The following is a 13,369-nucleotide window of genomic DNA, read 5'->3' as shown; positions in this document are numbered from 1 at the left end:
TGAAGCGTAACCTCGTGCGAGCAAACAGAATGTCCGCGCGCGTTCTTTTGCTATAAAACCAAACTTATATTTATTTTTTAAGTACTTAATCAACATCCTGTTAATGTCGGCCATGTTCTTATTGGGACCCAGACCTACGGAGTATAGCGTAGAACCCTTGCCCAGGAATACGGGTAAAGGCCTCAACAGTTACAGAGGCGGAGATCGGAGCCATCGGTACGGCAATGCAGGACGGAAGGGGCGCGTCACAAGGACTAAAACCTGGAACCTAGAACTGTCAATACTATTCAGAGACGGAGGACAAGAGTCCTAGTACGGCTTTGAAATAGACTACTCTGGGCGACATCCCACTCGCGTCAGACAGAGTACCTACTGCGGGCCAGAAAGCAAAAGGGAAACCACTGCCGTATTTTTCCCAAAATGAGTAGCATGGAGAATGCTACACCGACAAGAGCGTGGCTCTTATATTAGTGATGATGATGATGTTAAACAATAAAAGTCACGAATCAAGAATACAGCTGGGAAATAATCGTTCTATAGTACCCTCTGTTACATGATAGGTACCTACGCTGTTTCGTGATAATTATTATACCTAACAAAATAATAACTTGTTACAAAACCTGTGAACAGTAGGCTAGTTTCCAACTAGTTAAATCAGTTACTTTTTACTAAACGTCAAAACACAAAATTACTGTGGAGTTTGTACGAAATAGCACAGTGTGACGTCATAGGAAAACGTGATAAAATATCGGACTTATTATTACGGTTTTCTAGATTAAAATTAAAAAATAAGATAAATGGCAAAAAGACAATGTTTTTCGATAGTTCTAGATATGTCTTTATTTAGTAATCAGAATTTCATAATTTATCTTGAACCTAGTTGAACGACCCAATTACAAATGCTATAGCATTTATATGACTAGGTACCTACCGTCTCCATGTCGGCTTACGGCTTAAATAGACGAAAGTGACCTCAGTCGGCGGGAGTGAGGTAGGTAAATTAAGCTCGCTCAAAGTACATTTGTAATTAGCTAAATATACAATTCAAAAAACATGGTGAGCTGGAGGGCCAAAGTAAACTTAACCTCTCATATGCCGAGATACCAGACACAATAGATTTTACATTGTGTCTGGTCGAGATCCGCGTTCCGGCGTTCGAAAGATTAATCGAAAATAATAACAAAACTAAAAAAAAACGTTTTATTAAAAACTCATTTTGATTACTATAAAACGACTACTACAAAAAATGGTTTTCTCTTATAGATTACATGGCACTTACATACTACACAAACATAGAGTAAATAAAAAAATGAACACGAATAATTCTCTCCACTAAAATATTGTAAATACATATAGGTTGTACTTTGTCAAAATAAACATGTGCAAAATCTTCATAAACCGGTCCAAACAATTATAATAAATAACATTCTGTAGGTAAATTTTGTGGGTTTTATGATTATCGCGTGCTCAGCGGTGAAGGAAAAACGTCGTGAGGAAACCACATTTCCGAGAAATGCATTTTCGGAGGTATGTGACCTATCCTGTATTGGGCTGGTTTTCCCTTCGCGGGTTAGAAGGTCAGACAGGCAGTCGCTTCTGTAAAACACCGGACCTGTCAAATCTTCACGTTAGGTAAGCGGACCCTGTGGAAAACGGGATAATGCTAGGGAGATGATGAACATTTTGTAGGTACTAAAGCGATTTTCACATGACGACGTCAGAAGCGGATTTGATATCGGTAATACCGATATAAAACGGAACTTATAACGCACGGATGGTTTTCTGGATACTGACCAGTCGGCTAATATCATAGTCGGCGTTGAACAAGTAAGCTTCAAAATATAAAACTTAATAGATCGGAGGCCCTTAACTTTGTGAAGGAGATTGGGCATCGGTTACGAGAGAGTGGTGTGATGCTTGCTCCATATTATACCTGATGCAAATGTCCATCGCCATTCAACATGGCAACTTGGTGAGTATCATGGGCACCTCGATGCTTTTCCACTAAGCAGGGATGCCTGCTACAATATTTTATTTAAGTATTTTTATTTTTTGTCGTATTGTGTATTCATATTTTAGTAGTAGAATTGTATTTGTTTTATTATGTTCTGTTTGTGATACTAAATTCTCAATTACCTTTACCTAATAATAAACATACTCATATCAATAACAATGTTGACCTGACGAATACCTCTATTACCCGTGGTCCACGTCATAGTCCACCCAGGTGAAGCACGGGGACTTTTTTCCCCGTGTTCTACCTGCATAGCCATATGTTTTAACAGTAAGTTATGAAAGAAAATTATGGGTCTTTTTATTGCCACGACTATGAGGTGGATCATGGATAATAAAGGACACGAAAGAATAAGAAATATATACGTATCAATTCCGCGTGTAATGTTTACTGCCATGAGAGACGAACATCACTACTACTCGTACTATTGTTAGGTACTGAAGCCATAGTTAAATTACACATCTGCGACAGAACAGACTGAACGCATTATGATGTTCGTGAACGCCCCATTGAGTCATGTAAGGCACGATATGCAAGTGCTTTTAAAAAGAGAAAATTTAAATTAAAAAAAAAAATCTGTCTCGGACGGGACTTGTCAAGCCGGGACGAGCCTGTTAACTATTTCACACCCCTCCTCTTGTCCATGCGAAATTATATCGACCTATTATGGATCATGTTTTTAAAAATTATGCGTCTATTAATAAAAAAAAATGGCATTTCATTTAGTACTTCCAGAGTGCGTCCATTCAATAGTTTATCGATGTGGTGAATGTTGCGGTTAGTCTGGATGAAGGGATGAAGACTAGTCTATCTGAGGTAGCAAGGCGTAGCTTGGGAGGTGCTGAATATGGCGCTGACTGCGCTGAAGGTAGCAGCTATACCCCCAAGCACTCCCAAGCCAATCACTTCCCAGCATAACATTTTTATCCAGCCGGGTGTCTCACTGGAAACAAGCAAAGTTTTAATTTTAAACATCCTTCTTTTGTAAAATAAGTAATAAGTAGTAGATGGAGGTAGTTTATAAAAACTATCAAAAATAGTATTATTAGAAGGAAGAGCTATTATTCCTTAACAAGAATAATTCAGTTTCTCAACTAAGAATCACCAACAACTAGAATATTTATAATGGATAGGTACTTGATATATAAACTTCAATGTATCCAACGAATAAGTACTCATACAACTTACAATTACTAAGTTATTACTTTATTCAGAGTTCAATGACCCGTTAGTAACACCATCAATAAACCCATATAGTACGGTGAGCGTCCTAAAGATTAGTATCATTTTACTTGGGGGCCAGCATATAGGATTTCAACGAAGATGCACGCACATACCTTAAGTTTAGAGGGCTTTACTTACTTTAATACGATAATTTTTGGTATTTATGACTATATAGGAATTAGTAGGTAATTAAAACACATAATAACGGGTTCTTACCGCGTTTAAATGGGGATATGAGACTCCCGATATTTCGACACTGTTGCAAATGCCATGATCACGGGATGACTGATGAGATTGGATTGTTGGAACTTGCAACAGTGTCGAAATATCGGGAGTCTCATATCCCCATTTAAACGCGGTAAGAACCCGTTATTATGTTTTAATTATGATAATAACCGCGTAAACTTAAAACAATGTATTAGTAGGTAAGTCTTTCCTCCGCGGTTAAAATATACCATGTTATTTATTATACATAAAAATCCTGTGATTATTAAGGTGTCCGCGATCGTTATTCTTATAAATATAACAACAAACAATTTACAAAACAAAAGTACGTACATAGCGGCTTGTCCCTCTCTCGGGGGCTGGTTGATGAGGTTGATGTAGCAGAAGGAAGGAAGGATGAAGGTGAGCAGCGCCACAGAGGTGCCTCCGACAAGCGCCAGGATCGTGTAGAACCGAGGGATGCTCTCGCCGATGAACAGGATGCCCAACATGATGGAAATGCGGACGCCCATGCGCCAGCCAAGGGAGTCTGTAAATGTACGGACGTGTCGCATAAATACCTTCATATATTGCTCATAGACATACTTAGTACAAACAATTACATATACAATTAAATCTCTAACTTAACGTACCTGCGTCCTAACCAAACTCACAATGCAAACCCATACCTACCTACCAAATAATATTTTAATCAGACATAGCAAATAAAAACAATATTCCTAGATATCGTATTTATCATACGAAGCACGTACTATGACGTAACTAAGCTTGCTAGGTTTATTGTACGATAGATAATTTCGCAGTCGCAATCGTCTAACTTTTAACATAACTGGCTTAATTAAAATACACGGCCTCTGAAATCCAGTGGTTGAGCGTTGGACTCATGGTCCGGAGGTCCCGGGTTCGAATTCCGTTAGGGACATATCACAAAAATCACTTTATGATCCCTAGTTTGGGTAGGACATTGCACTGACTGCTCAATAATAACCTTCACACCAGGGTTGGTGAGGTTGGTAAATCTTCTCAGAACTATACGATAGAAGCAGAAGAATTGAAATACACACCTCTAGGCACGTCATAAAGCTCCTCCATCTCCTGGCAAACGGGGTTAATGATGATGATGAAGGCGGATACGAGGTGCACAGCCATCAGAATGTTACCAACTAGCGTCAGGGGCGTGGCTGATAACGATACAGCGACATTCGGAGCCACTGCCTCGCCATACACGGCGTACCCTCCGACAGCAATAGGCAGGTACAACGCCAGGATTGCTACAAAACAGAACATAGGCTAGTTTTCAACTAGTCAAATCAGTTACTTTTTACTAAACGTCACAACACAAATTTACTATGGAATTTGTATGAAAAAGCACACTGTGACGTCGTATAAAATGTCGGACTTATTATTAAGTTTTGTTGATTAAAATTCATAAATAAGTTCAATAGAAAACAGAAAACGTTTTTCGATAGTTCCAGATCTGTCTTTATTTAGTAATCAGAATTTCATAATTTACTTTGCACCTAGTACACGACCCAGGGTGAATTCTTGTAAGTTTATTTTTATATTTTTTCGATAGCGCATTTTATACGTTCTTCTCTGAAGTGTTGGCTACGAAATAAAGGCTTATATCTTACTAGGACACCATGGAAGCGCAACCACAGCCTCGCAAACATCAAAATGTAGATATGCAGTTGTATAGTGCTTACTTCACCTGCTGTTATTAGTTCAGGTGTGAACTGCATACATTTTGTAGGTGGCGCGACTGTGGTGTCGGCCCCATGGATGTCCTAGATAGACCACTCAATTAGATGAACAAAAACGTGCCATAATCACAATTAAGTATTGTTGTTTTATAATTAAAAATACTTTCAACTGAATTACGTAACCACTGAGGTACTTACGTAAAATCTATCAAAAATTCACCCGTCTATAGGTAAATAACTGAAACAGAGTAATACCTTACAACTCCATCAACTGAGCTACGTCAGAAAATGCGAGCAAGAAAAAAGAAACATTTGGTTGACTTATTAAAGTGCCCTACTTAGTCATTTTGATAAAGTGTTAGCTACAAATAAAGGAACCACTTCACTGTGTTCAATCGTCAGAAAGATAACGCATAGTCGCTTTATCGTTAAAAATAAATTGGCCCCACCGCTTGTTATAGAGGTAGAAAAAATCACCCTTTTCAATAATTAATTACTTACTTAAGTAATTTTATGGAGTAGGTACCACCAAGTAAGTAAGGCTTTCTAAACCTTATGATTTGTAAATTGGTACATGAACAAAGAATCAATCATACTCGTAAAATATAATCAAGCTGATACTCACCAAAGAAACTGAACATGATGCTCTTACTGAACTTTGTCCTATCATCCATGTCGTTTTGGATTGTGGGGAATGTAGACGCGCCTCCGAACGCAAACATTATGGTGCCAAATGCCAGGAAGAAGTCTTGGAAACCGTGGATACCGTAGCGGAATACCAATGGTCTTATGTCATTCATCATCTGGATGAAATAGAGGATGCAAGCTGCCACAGTCGAGCCAAACGCTATGAGGCCGATGAAACTACGACAATAAAATAAGATTAATGTTTTTACACAAACAAATTATTAAGTCTAATTGCGTAAGACATCCTACGGAAAGGTCAAGTGCCAGTATTTTTCAGCCAATCAAGTTGTATAAGTAAGTATGTATTATGTTTTCAAAATCACAGTAACGAATACCACGGGGGATGATTCAGACCATGATTCTGAGTTAATATCAAGTGGAACTTTCAATTCTATACTTTTGCGATGGGAAACTCCACCTGATATTAACTCAGAATAATGAGCTGAATCACCCCCCTCAGTATTCGTTACGATGTCACTTACAGCCCTTACAAGTACGTACAGGTAGTGATACCAGTAGGTATGGGTGTTAGTGACACCGTAACGAATACTGAGGGTGATGATTCTGACCATGTTTCTGAGTTGATATCAAGTAAAATTTCCCGGTCGGAAAATTCATGAAAATATTAGTGTTTTTTTATTATTTTCAGTTCTATACTTTTGCGACGAAAAACTCCATTACTTCACAGAATCATGGTCTGAATCATCACCCTCAGTATTCGTTACGGTGTCACTAACACCCATACCTACTAGTATCACTACCTGTACGTACTTGTAAGGGCTTTTCGTAACGCTGTCACTAACACTCTGTATACACACAGTGTACTATACGTATAACATACTAAACACAAATAAACTGACGACCTTAATCCTTTTAGGGGTAGGGACTAAGTGGGCACAGTCAGGAAATAGGCCAAAAATCAACTTGTAAGATTTCACGACGCGGATTTTACCCATCAGGTACAATTTTCTGAACTCAAAGAGAAAATAAGTACTTACGAGAAATCTTTCGGCGATTTGAAGAGTAGGAGCGGTGTCATGGCGCCCGTAACAATCAGGTACCATGCGCAGAACGTCACATTGGGCAGGAGCAAGCGGAACACCTGTTCTATAATCTGCGAAGCCAGGAGGAGGTACACCACAGACGCCCCGAATAACGTCACTATGATCGCCATTGACACTATCACGCTATGGAAAAACATCAAGAATACCTATTAGCCTTCTTAAACATCATACCATACATATCCTGTGCCTTAAGTTTCAATAAACAAGAAAAATCCGCATGAAATAAAAATAATCAAAATTACTGAGACAGGAAATAAATAAATCGAAACACATTTTAACGTTATATGTAAGTTAACCTTCCGCAGTAATCTCGAGAAAGGTATGTAACTTCAGTTTATGCATATGTCGTAGTAACATAGTTTTTGTCGTAATATAATTAGGTATCTATATCCCAGTATACATATAATTATCCTATCTAACTGCGACACATACATATTTAGTCATCCTCCGTAGATACCAAGGACATCAATAGTATATCCATAACATCATTAACGAATCGACATCGTTATCTGTTCCTATTTTAAATTAGCTCCTTTTAAAACAAGCCTAAGAATAAACTGTTCTTATAAATATAAGCTATATAGGTATTTCTTCACAAATGTAGAATAAGTAGATGGTGCCTAGAGCCTAAGATCTAACCTTGTAGATTAGTAAAAAAGTCGATATTCAAGTCAAACAGGACTAATGAATATCCGATTAGGTACTTTAAATTATATTAAGTTAGACAGCGTTAAAAAAATTGAATTTCTCGTTATATAGATTTTATAAACGTTTTAATGCAACGTTATGCTTGCTTCTATCTTAGATGTTTATATCAGGTAAAGTTTACAACTGTGCAGTGTTTGCCTAAGCTATCTCTGCATTGTACTATTCACACAGTAGGATGTGTGACAATCTTGATAAATTATATGTCATGGTGCTGTTTAACAACACTTTAATGTAGGTATAGGCACTAAACTTGTTGTTTCGATATTTTGCTTGTTCACCAAACTTATATAATATCTCTGTCAATCGACTTGTTCTAAGAGAATGCAAGAGCATATCACAGATCATCGATCTTTCTAGGTAGGTACTTACCTGAGCAACCGGACTGAGCAGTTGCTGAAATTGGCTCTATATTAGAATGGAAAATACTAGTCTTACCTCCAAGTCTTCCCAAGCGCTTGGTCAGCTATTATCGCATATGGATTCCTCTTTCTGCTCCTCATTTCAGGGTCTCTAGCCTCGATGATGGACCAACAGTCGCCGAGTCGTTTTCCGCTGAACGCGGCAATCGCACACATCAAGATTATAAGTGGCACGCCAAACCATCCTGAAATCAGACCATTATATAAAATCAATCACCTTTCAGACGAAAAATACTTCGCATTCGCAAATATTGCCAAATTTTATTTTTGCATAGTTTTACATAGTCCAAGTACCTTCTGAAGTCGGTAGGTACCTATACAGGGTGTTAGTGACATAGTAACGAAGACTGAGGAGGATGATTCTGACCACGATTCTAAGTTTTTTTTATTATTTTCATTTACAATCAAAAGTTCCACTTAATATTAACTCAGAATAATGAGCAATCAGCCCCTCAGTATTCGTTACGATGTCACTTACACCCCGTACTAGTACATACAGGTAGCCATACAAGTGGGTATGGGTGTTAGTGACACCGTAACGAATACTGAGGGGGATGATTCAGACCATGATTCTGAATTGATATTAAGTGAAATTTTGAAAATTCAGGGTTTCTTTTTGTTTTTTTTTTAATTATTGTCCGTTCCATACTTTTGCGACAGAAAATTCTATTTGATATCAACTCAGAATCATGGCCTGAATCATCCCTCAAAGTTTTCGTTACGATGTCATTAACACACTGTATAATCTACGTATATTTTGTGATTCTACGTTTATTACCACGTTTATTACATTAAATCTAATAATTAACTTTTCATTTTAGGCAAGTCAACGTGAGTTTATGGGTTGTCTGTACCCGTTAAAAATTAAGCTCCTTTTTGGTGCATGCCTGCATAATATATTGTTTAAGTAGGTTATGTTAGGTTAGATATAATTTAAGTGACGTAGTTACGACAGATCGCAATCTAATTAGGCAATAATGTTTTCAAGAGATGACGTCTGCAAGGATTTTCGCCTGCTTGTGAAATATTTCACGTTTAGGTTACCTACCTATTACGATCTGACGTTTCTTTTAATAACTTGCTTATCTTTTTAAGTTGAAAAACATCATTGAATTATTTTATCATAAAACCAGTTTTGTCATAAAAACTGAGGTTGTTTTGCGGCCAGTTAATGAAAATATAATGTCCAAATTAACGATTTCATAACGCGACGGAAAGTTCGTCTGTATACTAGGCTAGGTGGAATTTTTATTGATAATTAGGTATCTGGTCTACTTAACTGTATTTTTTATTTTTTTTATTTAAAGAAATGTTTTAAAAAAAAGCATTACAAATAGATACCAGCGGAAGGTATTGAAGATAGACAAAGTTTTGTTTTTATTGTATATATAGCAGGTACCTACCTATATACTCATTATGGATAATATATTATTATTAAGTAAGTACATACGACGAATAATCTTTTGACATTAGTTTCATAATGTTAAGCAAAGAAAATACTAGAAACTGACGATCAAAAACCAACGAAAAAGGTACGTTGGACGACCTCATTAAATAGTTGTTTGACGGCCACAAAAATGTTGTAAGTATTTTGTTTCTTTCTAACAGACTTTGGAAAAATGAAACAGAAAACACATGCATAGGAAAGTGCAACAATTAAATGATACGGCATAGTACATTAGCTTCGGATACCGTTCTCCGTTGGGAGGTCGATGTTTTTATTTTGGTGATACCTTTTGATAAGTATGTCTAAATACACATGGCCTTTTCCGGAATGTCGATTATGCTAGTGAAAATATTCAAAATTATTAAAATCGCTTCTCTTCGCTGCTCGGTGTCCGGTTAAAACAATTCAATTTGTCAGTTAATAGGTAGTTATTATACATTCGCTTATCGCAAGAACTGATAACACAATATTTTTCAAACATGGAGCTCTTTGTTCTGTCGTAATGTCTGTAGTTTTACTAAAACAGGCACAGATCTGTCACTATGTAGGTATACTTCAAGGACTGCTCCCAAATACCTACGTTGCCATTTTACTTGGAGATCGTAACGACCATCATCGATTCATTAACATAATACAATTTTGTATTGTATCCTAAGTAGGTAGGTAAACTAAAATCACGGTAATTGTGTTGTTTAAATGCCAATCAAAATACTATAGGTCTAATGGTTATTGCCAGAGCTCCATAGGTATAGGAATACATACACAATATACATACATAAACTCACACCCGGAAATCGTATTGGGTTAAAAAAAAATCGCATTCTGTTTTCGCCATAAATTGCCTTCTACAATCTAGATTAAACTTTTTAAACATTAAAAGCCTGAAAAGTGTTTCGGTCAACCATACGGAAGTCTGTTCTGACATTACTTTTAATTTATTTTTAAAGGTTTTACTTACGATACCAGGGTTGATGAGGTAGATCATTGACATTACGAGAAAAAGTTTAAGAAATGGCTTGAGAATATGCATAGCGTAATACTCGCAAGACAGTGTAATAAACGTGTGCTATATGTATATATTACCTGTTTTGACGAGTACTCTAGGTAGAGCCAGGACTCCGCTGCCGGCCATCTCGCCTGCCACCAGCAATGCCGTCTGCTTCACGGAAAGCCCACCGCCCTCGATTTTTGCAGAGGGGTCATCCCCATTATCCCCTCCCTGGTAATATAAAACCATGAAGAAACTGCTATGATACATATAAAACCTAAGTAACATAAAAGCAGTAGAGCAACAAGTTCAAGTAACTACGCTTCATCCTCTCCAGTGTATTCAGGGGAGGCATTTCATAAATTATAAGAGTTGTAAGGCGTTTCAATCCAATCAAAATTGGGTGCAATAAAATCAGTTCCTTTGTCGACCACTTGGTTCAGTCATAAATTATACAAAAGTGTGCATCTACCGTAATTTACCTTGACAAGCTGATCTGTGGTTTAACATTGGACTCGCATAGCGTTACTCAATACTCTAACATCGACTCGAATTGCCATAGGAAAAACTATATTATGGCCTAACAGAGATATGATCCTATTATCAATTCTCATATTTCAATCATGTAATTTATAAAAAGTACTTACGTCTTTGGAAACAAGAGGAGTAGTTTCAGTAGCTTGTTTACTTGACGTAGGTTTGGCTTCCGACCCATTCTTCGACATTTTCGTTTTCTGTAAAAAAAAATAAACAAGAGTCACCAAAAACACCGCAAGTAAAAACGTTTAAGCTAAAGTATTTGAGTTATAAAAAGACAAAGTTTTCGTAATAGATGTTAAACGAAAACTGGACCAAAACAGGTTTTAATCACGGAATCTAAATTAGACGAGTAAAATAAGTATTTCTAATAGTAAATATACCGGTCGTTTATTATGCACGTCCCTACTTCCATAGCACTATAAGGTCGATAAACTGGCTAAGTGGCGACTGTTACAATTTCCTGTGGGTCAATAAAGCGCATTGAGTTGATACGGCTTCTTACCTACGATTGTAAGCGAGGAGCGATACACGTCGAGTGAAGACAGGCGACACTCCCACGACCAACCACCGCGAGGCTTTCCATACAACTGACTTCCTTCCACCTACACCATCGGCTTTCGTTTGTGTACAAGCTTGTTTTGGTATAACAGACACAGCTATGCGTGTGTGAACTCATAGCTCACCTTTATTTCGTAATTGGGCTACCTAATAGGGTAATTATTTAGGTGCATGTAGGTAGCTAATGAAGTGACTAAATGCGTCTTTAAATTCTTACAACTGTGCTCATCGAGATGTTATTTTTGTGTACGAGGTTGTTCAGGTATAGTGACTTCAATGTGGTGCTTCCCGAAAGGGGTGAAAGAAATACTGAATTCTGCATTCGAAGACTGGGCTCTTAATATTACTGGATAGCTTTGCCCTGTTCAGAGTACGCATGATTTCCATCATATTGTCACTGGTTCGATTCCAACCTCTGATTCCGACATTATGAGTTACTTACATGGGACTTAAAGATAGCTGCCGAAGAATGGATGTAGGTATATCTTCTCTGCCCACTCCTTCGGGGATATAGGCGTGATGCGTGCTTATGTTATGTCAATATTGTACAGTCATGTACCCACCTAAGAACCCTGCCGCACTATCACATTTGACATATTGAATGAGACTTTAATTTGTCAAAAAAGTTAATGCGACATGGTATCAAAGTGCATACATATTAGTACTCGTAACCATACATAGATAGGGTAAGTAAGTAACGGTCACGGACATTAATACGTATACACTTTAGTATCAAGTCACATTAACTTTTTGGACAAACTGAATTGTAAGTCTCACTAAATGTCAAATATGTTAACGCGACTTGGTTGTAAAGTGGGTACATGATATTGCTCATGACTGTACTTACTTATTGGACTAGGAGTATAAGAAACACAGTAAGTAACAAGCAAGATAGATCATTGGATACATGAACGATGGCTGCTTCATAAGATAATACTTACATCTCGAGATCACTTTGTGACAGAAATCAGAATCATTTATTCAACGTACCTAATTATCATGGATAAACTTGTTGAAGGTCAATGTAACATTTTTGAATTTACGTCATTTCGCAAGGTGTTATGGCTGAGGAGAAGAAATGACAAGAAACTGCAACAGCAACACATCTTTTAAAAACCAATGAGGATGACTTCGTAAGTATTAAATTTGGCTGCAAGTAGGTAGTCTTCACGGGGGTTAAAAGGCGACATCGAAGCAATTCAGCTTAAAAAAGCAATATTGCTAATTGACATTTGCGCATATAAAAGTAAGTGCGCAATGCAAACAAATGTCGTCTTTTTAACCCCCTGATTACGTACTTACTTATGGCCCTGCCTACCGCGTTAAATAACGTATCTTGGGTGCAATTTTACGTTTGTAGGTAAGTATGTTTATCTTTTCCAAATCTGTAAGACTAGAGACTCTTGTTGTCGTATTGAGTTTCTGTGTTAACCTGTGTACAATAAATAACTAAGTAAATAAATAAAAATAATAATAAAATAAATAGTAATGTGGATGGATTGTGTAAAGAAGGATGTGTGTTTAAAGTGTGATTACTGGAAGAGGAATAAATACCTATATGTTGTGCCGACTCCACATAGAGTGGGTTAAGAATAGGAGGATGTGTGGATATAGATAACAGTTTAAGAAATGTAGAGCGAAGTAAGGCGTGGCCGAAGACACCAACCAAATAATTCGTATTTGTGGTTTCTGAGTACATCCCGAACCGCACTTGGGCATAAAGGCGGCCTACACCCGTCAATATCAAAAGAGATAACTACACTTCTCATCAAAAAAATCGAAACACTTCCGT

General features: G+C 37.3%; 1 protein-coding gene across 1 annotated transcript; it reads right to left on the bottom strand.

Moving 5' to 3' along the window:
* Positions 1-1,184: 1,184 nt before the first annotated feature.
* On the bottom strand, positions 1,185-11,603 carry LOC126380464 (uncharacterized). Its single transcript, XM_050029893.1, has 9 exons — positions 11,522-11,603; positions 11,127-11,213; positions 10,575-10,710; positions 8,061-8,229; positions 6,852-7,040; positions 5,792-6,030; positions 4,528-4,734; positions 3,797-3,992; positions 1,185-2,957 (listed from the first exon to the last, which is right to left on the bottom strand). Exons 2-9 carry the CDS (start codon positions 11,202-11,204, stop codon positions 2,822-2,824), a joined length of 1,350 nt encoding a protein of 449 aa, XP_049885850.1. The 5' UTR covers positions 11,205-11,213; positions 11,522-11,603; the 3' UTR covers positions 1,185-2,821.
* Positions 11,604-13,369: the final 1,766 nt, after the last annotated feature.

The sequence above is a fragment of the Pectinophora gossypiella genome, chromosome Z (assembly GCF_024362695.1).
Source record: "Pectinophora gossypiella chromosome Z, ilPecGoss1.1, whole genome shotgun sequence".
Classification (NCBI taxonomy): Eukaryota; Metazoa; Arthropoda; class Insecta; order Lepidoptera; family Gelechiidae; genus Pectinophora; species Pectinophora gossypiella.
This window is presented reverse-complemented; position numbering and strand designations above follow the sequence as displayed.

Coding starts and splice junctions, on each gene's coding strand:
- LOC126380464 (XM_050029893.1), bottom strand. CDS start 11,204: ATGTCGAAGAATGGGTCGGAAGCCAAACCTACGTCAAGTAAACAAGCT. Junction 10,711..11,126: donor CTCCTCTTGTTTCCAAAGAC/GTAAGTACTTTT, acceptor TTATATTACCAG/GGAGGGGATAATGGGGATGA. Junction 7,041..8,060: donor GCGCTTGGGAAGACTTGGAG/GTAAGACTAGTA, acceptor GTTTTTCCATAG/CGTGATAGTGTCAATGGCGA.